Raw genomic sequence first — 20550 nt, forward strand, 5'->3', positions numbered from 1 at the left:
AATGTGCTCCTGGTAACCCATTCCAATCACCAGGCGCACGGCTATCCATTTGCAATGTTTCAATGGGCATTTACCATCACGAATTTGACATGCTCAATAATACTGCAGAAATGCAAAATTGACTGGCCCAATGAACTCGGGATGGCCGGGCAGTGATAGTGGTTCCTCTCCATCGCTCGTGATTTCAGACTGTCAATTTGGTGAAAGTCTTTACGTTAAGAATTGACTGATTTTACACAGGGTTGAATGCAGTGTTTTCACAATATGCAGGTTGGGTATATCGAAACACCTTCAGGGTGAATTTAACCACTTCCGGTTGCTCCAGGAAGCTTAGAATCAACACAGGTAGAGCTCATAGTGGCCTGATGAATTGTCATCGAAGACAGGTTCATACGACATTCATAACCCACATAGGCTCCAGGTTGAATTTAGGGGAGCAGGCAATGTATTCCTATGGGGAGAGATGTCATTGTAATCTGTGAGATGAAAAAACCCTGTTTTCACTGTTAAGGGTTAATGCCACACGGTTAAGGTTAGGCTTGCACAGATCGGGAGGACCTTAGGAACATTCCTGTGGTTGAATTGTTCTTCTAACCCTAACGGTTCTCCCGCTGTCACCCAAAAGCACCTGAAATTTAGAGCCAGGCTTCATTATGGGCCTACTTTTTTTTCACGGTCGCTGTGCTCAGACCGAGCGAGCTACGGTCAAGCGGGGCATCTCGTTGAACTCGGCACAGCCGAGAGATTATGGTAATGCCATTGTAGCCTCTGTGTGTCTTTAAGCCCTTCACTGTGTCACTCCATCCTTGCTGTTTTGTGTTTGTGTGAGAGCTTTTCTTTGACATCTGTTGGGAGAAATGACTGATTTACAGTTCATGAGGGTTGCCTAATCACACATATGAAGTTTTAAAAAGATCTGACCTTTTTAACCCTTCGAAACAGCCCCTATGACCCCAATTTAAGGCACTTCTGGTTGACACAGGAAGCTGAAAGTGTCAGGTGCGTGAATGAGGACCCAAAAGCGAATTAACGTAAACAGAGCTTCTTTAATAACAAAACAAACGTAGGCTCAGATGGACCGGCAGATTCCGACAGGACAAGGTTGCAGCAAACATGACGATAGTCTGGTTCAGGCATGAATAACACAAACAAGAATCCGACAAAGACAGAAACAAAAACAGAGAGAGATATAGAGGACTAATCAGAGGGAAAAAGGGAACAGGTGGGAAAAGGGGTGACGAGGTAGTTAGGAGGAGACAAGGAACAGCTGGGGGAAAGAGGGGGAGAAAAGGTAACCTAATAACGACCAGCAGAGGGAGACAGGGTGAAGGGAAAGGACAGAAACAAGACACAACATGACAGTACCCCCCCACTCACCGAGCGCCTCCTGGCGCACTCGAGGAGGAAACCTGGCGGCAACGGAGGAAATCATCGATCAGCGCACGGTCCAGCACGTCCCGAGAGGGAACCCAACTCCTCTCCTCAGGACCGTACCCCTCCCAATCTACTAGGTACTGATGACCACGGCCCCGAGGACGTATGTCCAAAATCCTACGGACCCTGTAGATGGGTGCGCCCTCGACAAGGATGGGGGGGGGGGGGGGAAGACGAGCGGGGGCGCGAAGAACGGGCTTGACACAGGAGACATGGAAGACCGGGTGGACGCGACGAAGATATCGCGGAAGAAGGAGTCGAACTGCGACAGGATTAATGATCTGAGAAATACGGAACGGACCAATGAACCGCGGGGTCAACTTGCGAGAAGCGGTCTTAAGGGGAAGGTTCTGAGTGGAGAGCCAAACTCTCTGACCGCGACAATATCTAGGACTCTTAGTTCTACGCTTATTAGCAGCCCTCACAGTCTGCGCCCTATAACGGCAAAGTGCAGACCTGACCCTCTTCCAGGTGCGCTCGCAACGTTGGACAAAAGCCTGAGCGGAGGGGACGCTGGACTCGGCGAACTGAGATGAGAACAGCGGAGGCTGGTACCCGAGGCTACTCTGAAAAGGAGATAGCCCGGTCGCAGACGAAGGAAGCGAGTTGTGGGCGTATTCTGCCCAGGGGAGCTGTTCTGACCAAGACGCAGGGTTGCGAAAAGAAAGACTGCGTAAGATGCGACCAATAGTCTGATTGGCCCGTTCTGCTTGACCGTTAGACTGGGGGTGAAAGCCGGAAGAGAGACTGACGGAAGCCCCAATCAAACGGCAAAACTCCCTCCAAAATTGAGACGTGAATTGCGGACCTCTGTCCGAAACGACGTCTGACGGAAGGCCATGAATTCTGAAAACATTCTCGATGATGATTTGTGCCGTCTCTTTAGCAGAAGGAAGCTTAGCAAGGGGAATAAAATGAGCCGCCTTAGAGAACCTGTCGACAACCGTAAGAATAACAGTCTTCCCCGCTGACGAAGGCAGTCCGGTGACAAAATCTAAGGCGATGTGAGACCACGGTCGAGAGGGAATGGGAAGCGGCCTGAGACGGCCGGCAGGAGGAGAGTTACCGGACTTAGTCTGCGCGCAGACCGAACAAGCAGCCACGAAACGACGCGTGTCATGCTCCCGGGTGGGCCACCAAAAACGCTGGCGAATGGAAGCAAGCGTACCCCGAACGCCAGGGTGGCCGGCTAACTTGGCAGAGTGAGCCCACTGAAGAACGGCCAGACGAGTAGGAACGGGAACGAAAAGAAGGTTCCTAGGACAAGCACGCGGCGACGGAGTGTGAGTGAGTGCTTGCTTTACCTGCCTCTCAATTCCCCAGACAGTCAACCCGACAACACGCCCCTCAGGGAGAATCCCCTCGGGGTCAGTGGAGGCTACTGAAGAACTGAAGAGACAAGATAAAGCATCAGGCTTGGTGTTCTTAGAGCCCGGACGATAAGAAATCACGAACTCGAAACGAGCGAAAAACAGCGCCCAGCGCGCCTGACGCGCATTAAGTCGTTTGGCAGAACGGATGTACTCAAGGTTCCTATGGTCGGTCCAAACGACAAAAGGAACGGTCGCCCCCTCCAACCACTGTCGCCATTCGCCTAGGGCTAAGCGGATGGCGAGCAGTTCGCGGTTTCCCACATCATAGTTACGTTCCGACGGCGACAGGCGATGAGAAAAGTACGCGCAAGGGTGGACCTTGTGGTCAGAGAGGGAGCGCTGAGAAAGAATGGCTCCCACGCCCACCTCTGACGCGTCAACCTCGACAACGAACTGTCTAGAGACGTCAGGTGTAACAAGGATAGGTGCGGATGTAAAACGATTCTTGAGGAGATCAAAAGCTCCCTGGGCGGAAACGGACCACTTAAAGCACGTCTTGACAGAAGTAAGGGCTGTGAGAGGAGCTGCCACCTGACCGAAATTACGGATGAAACGACGATAGAAGTTCGCGAAGCCGAGAAAGCGCTGCAGCTCGACTCGTGACTTAGGGACGGGCCAATCAATGACAGCTTGGACCTTAGCGGGATCCATCTTAATGCCTTCAGCGGAAATAACAGAACCGAGAAATGTGACGGAGTAGGCATGAAAAGTGCACTTCTCAGCCTTCACAAAAAGACAATTCTCTAAAAGGCGCTGGAGGACACGTCGAACGTGCTGAACATGAATCTGGAGTGACGGTGAAAAAATCAGGATATCGTCAAGGTAAACGAAAACAAAGATGTTCAGCATGTCTCTCAGGACATCATTGACTAATGCCTGAAAGACAGCTGGAGCGTTAGCGAGGCCGAAAGGAAGAACCCGGTATTCAAAGTGCCCTAACGGAGTGTTAAACGCCGTCTTCCACTCGTCCCCCTCCCTGATGCGCACGAGATGGTAAGCGTTACGAAGGTCCAACTTAGTGAAAAACCTGGCTCCCTGCAGGATCTCGAAGGCTGAAGACATAAGAGGAAGCGGATAACGATTCTTCACTGTTATGTCATTCAGCCCTCGATAATCTATGCAGGGGCGCAGGGACCCGTCCTTCTTCTTAACAAAAAAAAACCCCGCTCCGGCGGGAGAGGAGGAGGGGACTATGGTACCGGCGGCAAGAGCTACAGACAAATAATCTTCGAGAGCCTTACGTTCGGGAGCCGACAGAGAGTATAGTCTACCCCGGGGGGGAGTGGTTCCCGGAAGGAGATCAATACTACAATCATACGACCGGTGTGGAGGAAGAGAGGTGGCCCTGGACCGACTGAACACCGTGCGCAGATCGTGATATTCCTCCGGCACCCCTGTCAAATCACCAGGCTCCTCCTGTGAAGAAGAGATAGAGGAAACAGGAGGGATAGCAGACATTAAACATTTCACATAAGAGACGTTCCAGGAGAGGATAGAATTACTAGACCAATTAATAGAAGGATTATGACAAACTAGCCAGGGATGGCCCAAAACAACAGGTGTAAAAGGTGAACGAAAAATTTAAAAAGAAATGGTTTCGCTATGATTACCAGAAACAGTGAGGGTTAAAGGTAGCGTCTCATGCTGAATCCTGGGGAGAGGACTACCATCCAGGGCGAACAAGGCCGTGGACTCCCTTAACTGTCTGAGAGGAATGTCATGTTCCCGAGCCCAGGTCTCGTCCATAAAACAGCCCTCCGCCCCAGAGTCTATTAAGGCACTGCAGGAAGCTGACGAACCGGTCCAGCGTAGATGGACCGACAAGGTAGTGCAGGATCTTGAAGGAGAGACAGGAGTAGTAGCGCTCACCAGTAGCCCTCCGCTTACTGATGAGCTCTGGCTTTTACTGGACATGAAGTGACAAAATGACCAGCAGAACCGCAATAGAGACAGAGGCGGTTGGTGATTCTCCGTTCCCTCTCCTTAGTCGAGATGCGGATACCTCCCAGCTGCATAGGCTCAGCACCCGAGCCGGCAGAGGAAGATGGTAGTGATGCGGAGAGGGGGGCAACGGAGAACGCGAGCTCCTTTCCACGAGCTCGGTGACGAAGATCAACCCGTCGCTCAATGCGAATAGCGAGTTCAATCAAGGAATCCACGCTGGAAGGAACCTCCCGGGAGAGAATCTCATCCTTTACCTCCGCGCGGAGACCCTCCAGAAAACGAGCGAGCAAAGCCGGCTCGTTCCAGCCACTGGAGGCAGCAAGAGTGCGAAACTCAATAGAGTAGTCTGTTATGGATCGATTACCTTGACATAGGGAAGACAGGACCCTGGAAGCCTCCTCCCCAAAAACAGATCGATCAAAAACCCGTATCATCTCCTCCTTAAAGTCCTGATACTGGTTAGTACACTCAGCCCTTGCCTCCCAGATTGCCGTGCCCCACTCACGAGCCCGTCCAGTAAGGAGAGATATGACGTAGGCGATACGAGCAGTGCTCCTGGAGTAAGTGTTGGGCTGGAGAGAAAACACAATATCACACTGGGTGAGGAACGAGCGGCATTCAGTGGGCTCCCCAGAGTAACACGGCGGGTTATTGATTCTGGGCTCCGGAGATTCGAAAGCCCTGGAAGTGGCCGGTGGATCGAGGCGGAGATGGTGAACCTGTTCTGTGAGGTTGGAGACTTGGGTGGCCAGGGTCTCAACGGCATGTCGAGCAGCAGACAATTCCTGCTCGTGTCTGCCTAGCATCGCTCCCTGGATCTCGACGGCTGAGTGGAGAGGATCCGAAGTCGCTGGGTCCATTCTTGGTCAGATTCTTCTGTCAGGTGCGTGAATGAGGACCCAAAAGCGAATTAACGTAAACAGAGCTTCTTTAATAACAAAACAAACGTAGGCTCAGATGGACCGGCAGATTCCGACAGGACAGGACAAGGTTGCAGCAAACATGACGATAGTCTGGTTCAGGCATGAATAACACAAACAAGAATCCGACAAAGACAGAAACAAAAACAGAGAGAGATATAGAGGACTAATCAGAGGGAAAAAGGGAACAGGTGGGAAAAGGGGTGACGAGGTAGTTAGGAGGAGACAAGGAACAGCTGGGGGAAAGAGGGGGAGAAAAGGTAACCTAATAACGACCAGCAGAGGGAGACAGGGTGAAGGGAAAGGACAGAAACAAGACACAACATGACAGAAAGTGAACACATATCCTCCTTGAGGTAGGCTCTTACAGAATTTTGAGTTTTAAGTCTATGTTAACTGACTGATTTACAGAGGGTTGAATGAGTGTGTGTGATTTCAGAAAATCACAGAAATCTCGCAGAGCTCCGAAACCCACCTTAACAGATTCGTCTGAACACGCCAAACTGGATCTAACTTTTTTTGGGGGGGAAAACACTTTTTTTAGCATCACCAATTGTACATTGTACGATTTCTCTTAAATTACGATAGATAAATGGCTGCTTCTTTTTTTCCTGACACCGTTGGTTCATGTACTTTGATGTGAAGCAGTCAAATTAGCGCTCTATTTTCATTTGACCTTTAATCCCAGCAAAATGACCTTAACTCAAAAAGTGTTGAGTCCTCGACGTCATATTTTCGGGGCTAACAGCCCATTAGTCCAAAACTATGCTCACCAAGTTTTGTCTTCGAGGTCTTTTCCGATTAGGAGAAATAGCCATGTCGTGATTGGTGATGTTTTGTACATTTGCAATAAGATTCCATTCGCCATCTGGCGGAAAAATGACCAACATTTTTAAAAAGTATAAAACGGAAACCGAAGGTCCGAGAGACTTCGTTCGATGACTTCCCGGAAGATCTGGCCCCGGTGCACGACCTGCCGCAGTCGGCAAATTTTACAAACATTCGCGGACGTCTAGTAAGGGACCGTACATTTGCAATATAGAGTTTCTCATCGATCATACAGCAAATCTCAAAAAGCACCCTTCATGTATGTAATATGACACATTTCCTGAGCTAATAACGTAAAAAATAGTACATAAGAAAACAAAATACTGCAAAGTCTCCTAAGAGCTAGTCACGATGCTGCCATCTCCGTCGACGCCATCAGTCTCTCCAAAGCAGTGTTATTCAAAGTCTGGGTTTGCGACAGAAGAACTGCTTTGGGGTCAGCAAAATTTCAACTACAAAAGTATATTAAGAAAACAACAGATTTGTATGGGAATATATACAAACGTTTTTGAGAAAGCTAATTTAAAACATGCAATTTTATTGAGTAAATGTATTTATTTGATTATTTTCATTTTGATGAGAGATCAAAATGATCTGAATTTAAGCTTGTTGATATAAAAATTTAAAATTTACAGATTTTAAGGTTGTGTCATTAGATTTTGGGTGCGGTGGGGTCGCAAGAAATGGGGTCCCCAGAAAGTAATACTGCAAAAAAACAAGGCCTAAATACAAAGCCTTATGTTAGGGGCAAATCCAACACAACACATCACTGCCTCCTTATTTTCAAGCATGACGGTGGCTGCATCATGATATGGGTATGCTTGTCGTCGGCAAAGACTGGGGAATGTTTCGGGGTAAAAATAAAATCCTAGTGGGAAACCTGTATTAGTTAGCTTCCTACTGCTTGAGCTATGTTGTTATCTCATCCATTTATATGCAGAGGATAGTCTTAATAAAGCTGGCCCCTCCCCGGATTTTGTGTTAAACGCTCTAAAACAAAGCTTTCTTAGTGTCCAACAAGCTTTCTCTGCCCTTAACACCTCCAAAACAAAGGTCATGTGGTTTGGTCAGAAGAATACCCTTCTCCCCACTGGTGAGATTACTACCTCTGAGGGTTTAGAGCTTGAGGTCAAATCAAATCAAATGTTATTTGTCACATACACATGGTTAGCAGATGTTAATGCGAGTGTAGCGAAATGCTTGTGCTTCTAGTTCCGACAATGCAGTAATAACCAACAAGTAATCTAGCTAACAATTCCAAAACTACTACCTTAAAGACACAAGTGTAAGGGGATAAAGAATATGTACATAAAGATATATGAATGAGTGATGGTACAGAGCGACATAGCCAAGATACAGTAGATGGTATTGAGTGCAGTATATACATATGAGATGAGTATGTAAACAGTGGCATAGTTAAAGTGGCTAGTGATACATGTATTACATAAAGATGCAGTATATGATATAGAGTACAGTATATAAATATACATATGAGATGAGTATGTAAACAGTGGCATAGTTAAAGTGGCTAGTGATATATTTTACATAATTTCCCATCAATTCCCATTATTAAAGTGGCTGGAGTTGAGTCAGTGTGTTGGCAGCAGCCACTCAATGTTAGTGGTGGCTGTTTAACAGTCTGATGGCCTTGAGATAGAAGCTGTTTTTCACCTCATACAGGTACTTGGGACTATGGCTAGACGGTATACTGTCCTTTTCTCAGCACATATCAAAGCTTAAAACTAGGTTTGGTTTCCTCTATCGTAATCGCTCCTCTTTCAACCCAGCGGCCAAACTAACCCTGATTCAGATGACCATCTTACCCATGCTAGATTATGGAGACGTAATATATAGATCGGCAGGTAAGGGTGCTCTCGAGCGGCTAGATGTTCTTTACTATTCGGCCATCAGATTTGCCACCAATGCTTCTATACTACTCTGTAAACTGGTCATCTCTGTATACCTGTCGCAAGACCCACTGGTTGATGCGTATTTATAAAAAACATATTAGGCCTCACTCCCCCCAATCTGAGATATCTACTGCAGCCCTCATCCTCCACATACAACACCCGTTCTGCCAGTCACGTTCTGTTAAAGGTCCCCAAAGTACACGCATCCCTGGGCCACTCTTCTTTTCAGTTCGCTGCAGCTAACGACTGGAATGAGCTGCAAAAAACACTCAAACTGGACCGCTTTCATCTACATCTTTTCATTCGAAGACTCAATCATGGACACTCTTACTGACCGTTGTGGCTGCTTCGCGTGATGTATTGTTGTCTCTACGTTCTTTCCCTTTGTGCTGTTGTCTGTACCCAATGTTTGTACCATGTTTTGTGCTGCTACCGTGTTGTGCTGCTGCCGTGTTGTTGTTGTCATGTGTTGCTAACATGCTATGTTTTCATGTGTTGCTGCCATGCTATGTTGTCGTCTTAGGTCTCTCTTTATGTAGTCGTGATGTGTTTTTGTCCTATATCTGTATTTAATATTTTTAATCCCAGCCCCCGTCCCCACAGGAGACCTTTTGCCTTTTGGTAGGCCGTCATTGTAAATAAGAATTTGTTCTTAACAGTCTTGCCTGGTTAAATAAAGTTTTTTTTAAAAACAGCTTTATTCCAGACACTGGGAGAGAAATTCACATTTCAGTGGGAGAATAACCTACAACACAAGACCAACTCTGCACTGAAGTTATTTACCAATAAGACTCTGAATGTTCCTGAGTGGCTAAGTTAGTTTTGACTTAAATCTGCTTGAAAATAGCTGTCTAGCCATGACCCCTAACACCTTGACAGAGCTTGAAAAATAATTGATATATTGCAGGTGTGCAAAGCTCTTAGACTTACCCAAGACTACTCACAGCTGTAATCACTGTTTCTAGCATGTTACTCAGGGGGGTGAATACTTATCTAATCACTGTACATGACCAAAAGTATGTGGACACCTGCTCGTCGAACATCTCATTCCAAAATCTTGGGCATTAATATAGAGTTGGTCCCCCCTTTGCTGCCAAAACAGCCTCCACTCTTCTGGGAAGGCTTTCCACTAGATGTTGGAACACTGCTGTGGGGATTTGCTTCCATTCAGCCACAAGAGCATTAGTGAGGTTGGGCTATTAGGCCTGGCTCGCATCCGGCGTTCCAATTCATCCCAAAGGTGTTCGATGGGGTTGAGATCAGGGCTCTGTGCAGGCTAGTCAAATCAATTTGTATTGGTCAAATACACATGGTTAGCAGATGTCATTGTGAGTGTAGCGAAATGCTTATGCTTCTAGATCTGACAGTGCAGCAGTATTTAACAATTCCACAACAAAACCTAATACATACAATCTGGTAAAGGAATGGGATAAGAATATATAAGTATAAAATATATGGATGAGCAGTGACAGAGCAGCTAAGATGCAATAGATGGTAAAGAATAGATAGTGAAGGATACATTATATACATATGAGATGAGTAATGCAAGATATGTAAACATTTTTAAAGTGGCATTGAAGTGATTAGTGTTCCGTTTATTAAAGTGGCCAATGATGTCAAGTCTGTAGGTAGGCAGCTGCCTCTCTGTGCTGGTGGTGTCTGTTTAAACAAACTGGTGGCCTTGAGATTGAAAAACCGCTTCTATCTCTTTCCCAGCTTTGATGCACCTGTACTGACCTCGCCTTCTGGATGGAAGTGGGGTGAACAGGCAGTGGCTCGGGTGGTTATTGTCCTTGGATCTTTTTTGCCTTCCTGTGACATTGGGTGTTGTCGGTGTCCTGGAGGGCAGGTAGCTTGCCCCTGGTGATGCGTTGTGCACACCACTCTCTGGAGAGTCTTGCGGTTGTGGGCGTTGCCGTACCAGGTGGTGATACAGCCCGACAGGATGCTCTCAATTGTGCATCTGTAAAAGTGAGTGAGGGTTTTTGGTGACTAGCCACATTTTTTTCAGCCTCCTGAGGTTGAAGAGGCGCTGTTGAGCCTTCTTCACCACACTGTCTGTGTGCGTGGACCATTTCAGTTTGTCTGTGATAAGTTCCTCAGTGTTCATAACTTTCCACCTTCTCTACTGCTGTCGTGTCGATGTGGATAGGGGGGTGCGCCCTTTGCTGTTTCCTGAAGTCCACGATCATCTCTTGTTTTGCTGACATTGAGTGAGAGGTTATTTTCCTGACACCACACTCCGAGGGCCCTCACCTCCTCCCTGTAGGCCGTCTCGTCGTTGTTGGTAATAAAACCTACCACTGTTGTGTCGTCTGCAAACTTGTTGATTGTGTTGGAGGTATGCATGGCCACGCAGTCATGGGTGAACAGGGAGTACAGGAGGGGGCTGAGAACGCACCCTTGTGGGGCCCCAATGTTGAGGATCAGCGGAGTGGAGATGTTGTTTCCTACCTTCACCACCTGGGGGCGGCCCGTCAGGAAGTCCAGGACCCAGTTGCACAGGACAGGATCGAGACCCAGGGTCTCAAGCTTAATGATGAGCTTGGAGGGTACTATGGTGTTGAATGCTGAGCTGTAGTCAATGAACAGCATTCTTACATAGGGTATTCCTCTTGTCCAGATGGGATAGGGCAGTGTGCAGTGGGATTGCATCGTCTGTGGACCTATTGGGGTGGTAAGCAAATTTAAGTGGGTCTAGGGTGACAGGTCGGGTGGATGTGATATGATCCTTGACTAGTCTCTCAAAGCACTTCATGATGACTGAAGTGAGTGCTACAGGGCGATATTTAGTTCAGTTACCTTTGCTTTCTTGGTAGCAGGAACAGCGGTGGCCGTCTTGAAGCATGTGGGGACAGCAGACTGGGAAAGGGATTGATTGAATATGTCCGTATAAACACACCAGCCAGCTGGTCTGCACCTGCTCTGAGGACGCGGCTAGGTATGTCAAGTTCTTTCACACATTCTTGACAAACCATTCTGTATGGACCTTGCATTGTCATGCTGAAACAGGAAAGGGCCTTGCCAAGTTGGAAGCATAGAATCGTCTAGAATGTCATTGTATGCTGTAGGGTTAAGATTTCCCTTCATTGGAACTAAGGGGCATAGCCCGAACCATGAAAAACAGCCCCAAACCATTATTCCTCCTCCACCAAACTATGCATTCTGGCAGGTAGCGTTCTCCTGGCATCACTCCAGAGAACGCATTTTCAACTTCTCCAGAGTCCAGTGGCGGCGAGCTTTACACCACTCCAGCCAACACTTGGCAATGCGCATGGTGATCTTAGGCTTGTGTGCAGCTGCTCGGCTATGGAAACCCATTTTATGAATCTCCTGACAAACAGTTATTGTGCTGAAGTTGCTTCCAGAGGCGGTTTGGAACTCGGTAGTGAGTGTTGTAACTGAGGACAGATGATTTTTACGTACTTCAGCGGTCTCTTTCTGTGAGCTTGTGTGGCCTACCACTTCGCGGCTGAGCTGTTGTTGCTCCTAGACATTTCCACTTCACAATAACAGCACTTACAGTTGACCGGGGCAGCTCTTGCAGGGCAGAAATTTGATAAACTGACTTGTTGGAAAGGTGACTGTGTCACATTGAAAGTCACTGAGCTCTTCAGTAAGGCCATTCTACTGCCAATGTATGTCTAAGGAGATTGCGTGGCTTGTGCTCGATTTTATACATCTGTCAGCAATGGGTGTGGCTGAAATAGCCAAATCCGCTAAATTGAAGCGGTGTCCACATACTTTTGTATATTAGTGTTGTGTTTTTCATTAGTCTTTAAAAAAAATCTTCCAGAGTATACAGAGTATTTTGTGTAGATTGACAACAACAAAAAATTAATTCAGTGGAGATTCATACTTATGATACCTACTGTATATACCATGTGACATTAATACCCTCAAGAGTAATTAAGAAGGCATTGTCAGAGCACATAAATGTACAGTGCATACAGTAGACATACAATGTTGTTTGCTTCCCCAGCCCCAGGCCATTTACTGTAAGGACGTACTGGACATCGAGCAGTTCTCCACGGTCAAGGGGGTGGAGTTGGAGCCCAAAGATGATTCCTTCTACTGTAAAGTGTCCACAGGCAGCGTGTCCATCCCCTGGCAGATGGAGGTCAGAGGTCACACACACGCATGCACCAAAAGGAAAAATGACTGCCGTGGTTTGATTTGTCATCAGCCTGTTTTAAAACACTTTTAATTATTTAATTATTTTCCTATCAGCTATGTCAGACAAAGACACTGGGCAAATCAGCTCTATTTTTAAATGCTTTCACTTCCCTGTCCTATCAAGATGTCCTTCACCTTTATCATATTAATGTGCTGGTCAGTGGCCTGGCAAAAAAACACTTGGGTTCTGCCCCAAACAGCACCATATTCCCTATGTAGTCCACTACTTTTGATAGGGTGCCATTTGGTACGCATCTCAAAGTCCCCTTTACCCTGATATGCCCCTTTATCAAACGATTTTAGGTTTGACGTTGCGATCAATGTTGTTTCTTCTGTTTCCAGATGATCGAGTCTGAGTGCTTTCAGGAGCTCAATGTGTTTCACACAGACGGGACAGTTCCCCCGGACCTGGACTGGAGAGGACAGCCCTCGCCACCACCTAAACAAGGGCTGCTGCAGAGGCTCTTTGGGAGACAGGTGAGCTCCTCAACCTTATTAAACAGAAAGCCTCAGTATTGTTTGTCATTGACTTTCCATGTTTTTGGCTGTAAGTGTATGTATTCTTATTGACGACTGGGATTTTTTTATAAACCAGAATACACCTATTTTAGCATTTGTTATGTACTACATAACCCACCATGTAAGATCTCACACCGAGCAGTATGGGTACTGTAGTGCATCATGCTCCTGAAGCATACATATTGGTGTCCTGTCTATCTATGCTCCAATGTTTTCCTCATTAACTTCTTATTGGGCCTCCTGATAAATCTGTTCTGTATCACCCCGTCAGGACTGTTGTGGGAACTGCAGCGACAGTGACGAGGAGCCCACCAGGCTGTGACTGAGCTCCCTCCAACCAATTACACCAAGGATCTCATTTGTTTACAAATTTTGCACATTTGTATCTTTAAGATAGTTCTATATAAATATTGGAATGTATATTTTCAGTATATAGCCATAAAGTCCATGTCATTTAAATGTAATCATTATTCAGAACCCATCATAGGAGGCAACAACAGGTAAGCCTAACACTGCTGTGGTCACCCCCCCCCCCCCCCCCCCCCACCCCCCCCCCACATCTGTTGATAGTGTTGTCAGCTTTTCTTTCTCTTTTAAAAAGTGTTGACCGTGCTCGGACTGCTAAGTGTTTCTGAATGGGGGATGAATGAAAAGTGTACGTCCACAACTATTTTTATATTTATATTTTATTTTTATTTACTTCATGTAATTCTAGGCAATCAAATTAGGAATGTTGTGTGAACTGTAGGCTTAAAGGAAATTGAAGACTAAGGTGAACTTTTGGTATGAGGTGATACATTATGTACATTCTAGGGTTCAATCTAGAGACACTTGATATAAACCAAATAGATATGACTAAACACTGCATATGTAAGTGCAAACAAGTGTATAATTTGTGACACTCGCGTCCGAAGTGTGTCTTCCAATGAATCTGAGTTTAGGTAGAAAGCATGTTAGTTCCCAACCATATTATGAGCTAGAGAAGTGAATTGACAAAAAAAAAACTGCATTGTAATACAGTTGTAAGAAATGACCTTTTTCGTAAGACGTGGATAGCCGAGAATGGCCTGGAGTTTCCTCTACCATGACACGTTTGTCACGGAGCACTTGAGTTTAATTAAGCGATGCACTTATGACCAAACCGGTTTGTTTTCATCCTCCAAATATTTTTTATGGTTAATTCCTTCCCATTCAAGGTTCCTTTGATTAGTTTATGGTACTCTATATAATTACCATTATTTTATCAAATCTAACAAAGCTGTCTAGTAGGTTGAGACCATGCTGCGTCTCTCTCTCCCTCCCTCTGCTGTACCTCATGTGTTCCTCTTCATCGTGTAACTCAGTGGGATTCTCCTTGTAAATGTGGGACTATAATAGGACTGAGGGACTGAGCTCCCTGACAGACTATGGGACTATGGTATCACCCTCTGAACCCTCCTTACCAGAGACTCTATCAGACTGAGGAAGAAGGTTCAAAGGGGAGGGGTCACCGAGAGTTCAAACCATCTCAATGTAAAGCTCAGCACTCCGAGGAAAATTGGAAGAGACTCTCAAACTCCTCCTACCATCCTCGTCTCTCATTATCAAATCATGTTATCGTATGTGATTCAAATTAACTTGCCTACATTCCAGTCTATACCGTACTGTACAGTGTAAAGTTATGCTACTTTTGTTTATTTTACAATGTTTTTTTTACCGGTGTAAAGTTACAACAACAATAACAGTTCCACCATGAAACTAGAATAGGACTGAAAGTAAGATGAGTATGATTTCTCTTTACAATGTGCTCCTGAGCCAAGCTTACACACTGAGAGGGAGGGCTTCTGTCTGTCTCTGCATCCATGAAACACCTCTGACACTTTCTTTTTGCAATGCACTGACGTTTTTTGTGTGTGCACGCATGTGTCACCATAACCACTAGACTCTGTACCCACTTGGCACAAACTGGTTAAGTCAACGTATTGTGACGTGGAAAATACATTGGATTTGAAAAAAGTAGTCAACTGTTGTAATTTCAACCACAGGAATATTTCATAACCAATTTTCTAAATATGTTGAATTTATACCTTTGAAACAACGTAATATCCACTATAAGAAAACAACTGTAGGGGGGGTTCTACTAAGCTAACATATGTAATTGTTTTAAGTTAGCTAAATGATCCATCATTTGACTATTTGATTTGGAATTTTAGGACCCCTGTAGGTATCCCGACTTGATTTTGGCCTTCACCACTATAGCGCATTGAGTAACGCATTCATACGTGGGAAAACAGACATAAGGAATAAGGTTTTGATGTGTCTGTCCTATTTATAGGAGATATAAGAAAGCTCAGGAAATATTTTTGTTTTTTGAACACACATTTAACCCCTATTATTGTTGGCACAAAACTACCTCCAACCTTCCGTTCATTTTATAAAACTGGTACTGGGTTACATTCAGACCAGTGTGGTTTTTTAGTTTCATCTTTCCATAGAGTTGTAATATTCGTTAGTAAGCCAAACCGTTCAGACGTTTTTGTAAGAAGACAGATTTTTTTTTTAGATGTATCCTGGTCTGACAAACAGCACCGTAGCTCTGCCATTTTCTACTGCAGTGGCAGGAGGTCGACATAGGCGGATAGAGATGCAAAAAAACAGAAACTGATGGATTTTTTTTGTTTGTTAATTAGATTGACGCACTTAAGGATTTTTTTTTACCAAGCCCTGCTAAACTTTGATATTTGTCATCAACTGTTACTAATGTGCTATTGTGAGAATGATTGTTGATATATTCACCGTTATCAAAGTCAAGGGTAGGTTTAACAGAGCAAATGAAATATGACCATATATCATCAATGATGATATTTAGGCCTATATAGCATTTCTAAAGTCATCAACTGCTATTGTTTCAATTCAACACACGATTCAAGCTTTGGTTGATTTCAAATGGAATCTACAAGTTAGTAAAATATAAAGTTGGATTCATGTCTCCATCTCAACCAAAAATGTAAGTTAAACAATGACTAAATTAAATCAAACTGTATTTAAAGTGCACTTAATGTTTCATCTGATTTAGCCCTATTAATTCAAATTGTAAGTATACATTTGTAGACAAACTGGAATTAAAGCCAGATAGTTTCATCCGTGCCACTATCTGAGGACACATCTCCTTCATATGTCTATTTTTGGTTGCGTTGACAACCAAGCACAATTAAATATTTTTGCAATACAGTAAATATCCTATTAACTTGTCGATTAGTTAACAAATTAATTGTGTGATTCAGGTCTCCATGTCAACAGAAAATAGAAGTTAGAGAATAGATTTAAGCCAGTGGCTCCGACGGAACTATACAAGCAGCAGTTATTTCCTTTAAATGTGCATTGTCAACCAAACAATTCTATTTATTTTGTAATACAGCAAATAGCTTAAAGTTAAGGCTCTTACAAACTAATGTAACACTATTTTATCAACTTTAAAATGAGTATCACATCCCTGGCCACATTGAGGTTACTGTAACAACAAATGTCTTATGTAATCATAAAAGGTGTGCATGTTCAAGATAGCATGCAAATGTCGCAGGTCTATGGAGATTTTCTTGCCTGGCTACCCAAACCCTTTGCTCCAGCCAAACGCTATGCCATGCCCACAAACGTTAGTTTATTTCAATGAGTCTGGACCTGAGTACCTCCCTGACGATTTCTAGAATTCTCAACGTTGAGCAAAGTGGGTACCCACGTTGGCAAGAACTGGTTAAATCAATGTTGTTTCCACGTGATGTTGAATTAATGTGGAAAACTGAGTGGATTCTTCACCCAACTTTTATTCTAAATCCAATGTCCTGGTGAGATTTTGTGTGGAATTCACATTAGTTGACAACTCAACCAAATGTAACTCAAAACTAGATGTTGAACTGATGTCTGTGCCTAGTGGGTAAGGTACTGCTCATGATGAGTGAACATGCTACTGTACTAAAGGGAGTTCTCTGAACGTTCTCTGAATGTCAGGAGGTTGTCTAAATCTCTGTTAGTTTCCCAAGCCCAACAGGAGAGCACTAAGCAACAGGTTTTGACAGTGGGTATGAGAACAGTTACATTTTACCAAACACATACTTAATTTTTACCTCAGTAAAGAATGACGTAGTTAATACAGTAGAGTACCAACAATTAAAGCACTGAATAGGATGAATACAACAAGTCAAAGTACAATATACACTACATGGCCATAAGTATGTGGACACCCCTTCAAATTAGTTGATTCGGCTATTTCAACAACACGGCCATAAGTATGTGGACACCCCTTCAAATTAGTTGATTCGGCTATTTCAACAACACCCATTGCTGACAAGTGTATAAAATCGAGCACACAGCCATGCAATCTCCATAGATAAACATTGGTGTTAGAAAGGCCCATACTACTGAGAGCTCAGTGAATCGCCGGGCACCGTCATAGGATGTTACCTTTCCAACAAGTTAGTAAGGACATTTTTCTGCCCTGCTAGAGCTGCCCCGGTCAACTGTAAGTGCTGTTATTGTGGAAATCCGCGAAGTGGTAGGCCACACAAGCTCACAGAATGGGACCACCAAGCGCACAGCGCGTAAAAATCATCTGTCCACGGTTGCAACGCTCACTACTCAGTTCCAAACTGCCTCTGGAAGCAACGTCAGCACAATCACTGTTTGTTGGGAGCTTCATGAAATGGGTTTCCAGCTAGCAGTCTGACGGACGCCAGGAGAACGCTACCTGCCCGAATGCATAGTGCCAACTGTAAAGTTTGGTGGAGGAATAATGGTCTGGGGCTGTTTTTCATGGTTCGGGCTAGGCCCCCTAGTTCCAGTGAAGGGAAATCCCAACGCTACAGCATATTCTACATGATGCCTGCACAGAGCCCTGACATCAAACACCTTTGGACTGAATTGGAACGCCGACTGCGAGCCGGGCCAAATCGCCCAACATCTGTACCCAACCTCAATAATGCTCTTGTGGCTGAAGGGAAGCAAGTCTCCTCAGCAATGTTCCATCATCTAATGTAAAGCCTTCCCAGAAGAGTGGAGGTTGTTATAGCTGCAAAGGGGGGACCAACTCCATATTAATTCCCATGATTTTGGAATGAGATGTTCGACGAGCAGGTGTCCACATATTCTTGGCCATGTAATGCATGTGCACAATAATGGGGCAAAACGAATTAAGTGCTTGTCTTGTATTGAGTCATGGACTGAGCTGTTTCCTATGTGAAAAGGCTTTATCTGTGAAGCGGAAATGGCGGTTAGCATCTGCTAGCGCTGGATAATGAAGTCAGGTTCATGTGTCACACAAGTTACAGTACATTGACTTTAAGGGTTCAGGGACGTTTGCTTACCCTTTTAATATTTATCTGTTGCTTTTGTTATTTTATGTTGCGCTCTTAACTCTTGTTTTTATAGCCTTCTGTGAGTCTAGACTGTAATGCTAGGCTATGCTAATGCTAGGCATTCAAAATTGCCATGTCCTTATTAAGGTGCTTCCTTACATTATCTACCTGTACATCCGCATTTTATTTCAGTATTTATTTTTTGACCATGTGCTTAATGTTTTTACCTTACACTGTTGGTTTCAGTTCAAATATTCAGTCATATTTTTGATGTTGCCATACTCTTCACATTTTGCCAACTATGTTCAGACTGCACTAAGCCCTCACAATTAGGAGGTACGCTTTGTTACAGTTCACGGGGAGAGAATTGACAAGTGTATGAGGTGAACATTTTTTATCTGAAATTATATTGTGTCCAATGTCCATATCCTTTTAAATACCATATTAAACCAAGCACTAGTCTTCATTGTCTGATTAATTGTAGCTGAATCCATGTCACATTTGTTTCAACGTTGCATTGTAATGCAGCTCTGCTTTGGCGTTCCGTGTGATATCTCTCTAAGCTCTGGAAGGTTGGAGACTTCATTCATGTAACCATCCTCTGTTACTCAATTTCCTTCCCACCCTGTCCTCTGCTAGGCCCCATGTCATACTGTGTGTGTCTCTAGAGACCATTAGATCTGTTGTCCTACTGTGTTAACATGCCAAATGGAAGCTACCGAGATGATGATTGATGAAAGGAGTCGATAATGATGATAATCAAATAAAAACGTATTGGTCGTGTACAGAGATGTGAAATGCTGATGTTACTAGCTCCAACAGTGCAGTAGAATGTCTAGCAAATACAATACTAATACACAAATAATGAAAAAAGTATAAAAAAATGTCAGAACGAGTCCAATTAACAATCCAAAGTAGATAGTGAGCAGTGTCAGAATCCAGAATATAAATGTTAATACGTGGTGTGTATAGACAGTTTATAATTTTGAAAATAAAATGGTATGTACAGTATTAGGTATATTAGGATGAGCTATGTCGAGAATACAGTATATACATAGTGAGTAAACAACAGTATATGAATTGACCAGAGTTCAATGTCTCTCTGTACATGGTTCATTAGTCTCACCATGCAGAGTACCTGGCAGGTAGACGGCTAGTAATGGCTGTTCAACAGTCTGATGGCCTTGTGATAGAAGCTGTTTCTCATTGTCTCGGTCCTGGCTCTGATGCACCTGTACCTTCTCTGTCTGCTAGATGGTAGCAGAGTGAACAGACCGTGGCTTGTGTGGCTGAGGTCCCTAATGATCTTCTTGGCCTTCCTTTGACACCAAGTGCCATAAATGTCCTGGAGGTGATGATCATATGTAAATGTGCCATGTGCATGCTATGTATCACTCTGATGTGGTGTTTGTTTGAGCTCTTTTGGTTCTCTCGCTCTCCTCTGAAATCAACTCGTACTGTCTGACTCTGACCCGTCTCCATAGGTGCCTGTGAAACTAGTCATGGCCAGTCAAACTGGACCTCCATGTAACATGAGTTGGAATAATTTTTTTTTGCATAAGTATTTTACTTCAATAAAACATTGTTTCTTTAGCTTTGGCTTGTCTTGTGTAATTCTTGCAAACATATTTATGACAGTTTAAAATGTCATGAAGATGGGAGCCAGGAGAATATAGATGACAGACTAACAGGTGGGATTCGTACCTGGTAGCTCGAGAACCAAAATTAAGTCAACCAGTAGACTAAAGAGAAATCCCCTGGTCCAAGGGGGAACTATTTGGCTTATGCATTTCAGGCAGAGCTAGCAATCACAGTGTGATTTTAAATCATTTCCGCTACACCTGCATTCCTTTAGGTATTTGATTTTCCACTCAGTGGGTGGCTCACATCAAAATCATCATCCCCGAAACACTAGACCCACTCCAATGTGAGAATGCTGTTCATTGACTATAGCTCAGCGTTCAACACCATAGTGCCCACAAAGCTCATCACTAAGCTAAGGACGCAGGGACTAAACAACTCCCTCTGCAACTGGATCCTGGACTTCCTGATGGGCTGCCACGCTGATCCTCAAGAGTGCGTGCTTAGTCCCCTCCTGTATTCCCTGTTCACCCACGCC

General features: G+C 44.5%; 1 protein-coding gene across 1 annotated transcript in view; it reads left to right on the forward strand.

Annotated features, from left to right (window-relative positions):
- The window catches only part of LOC110537519 (G protein-coupled receptor kinase 6), a 68890-nt gene extending 48866 nt beyond the window's left edge, over positions 1–20024 (forward strand). The window contains exons 14-16 of the mRNA XM_021623623.3: positions 12392–12529; positions 12928–13062; positions 13376–20024. Coding sequence (XP_021479298.2) covers positions 12392–12529; positions 12928–13062; positions 13376–13426 — 324 coding nt within the window. The 3' untranslated portion in view covers positions 13427–20024. The remainder of the gene's footprint in view (positions 1–12391; positions 12530–12927; positions 13063–13375) is intronic.
- Positions 20025–20550: the final 526 nt, after the last annotated feature.

The sequence above is a fragment of the Oncorhynchus mykiss genome, chromosome 12 (assembly GCF_057628025.1).
Source record: "Oncorhynchus mykiss isolate SJ-2025 chromosome 12, ASM5762802v1, whole genome shotgun sequence".
NCBI classification, from domain to species: domain Eukaryota; kingdom Metazoa; phylum Chordata; class Actinopteri; order Salmoniformes; family Salmonidae; genus Oncorhynchus; species Oncorhynchus mykiss.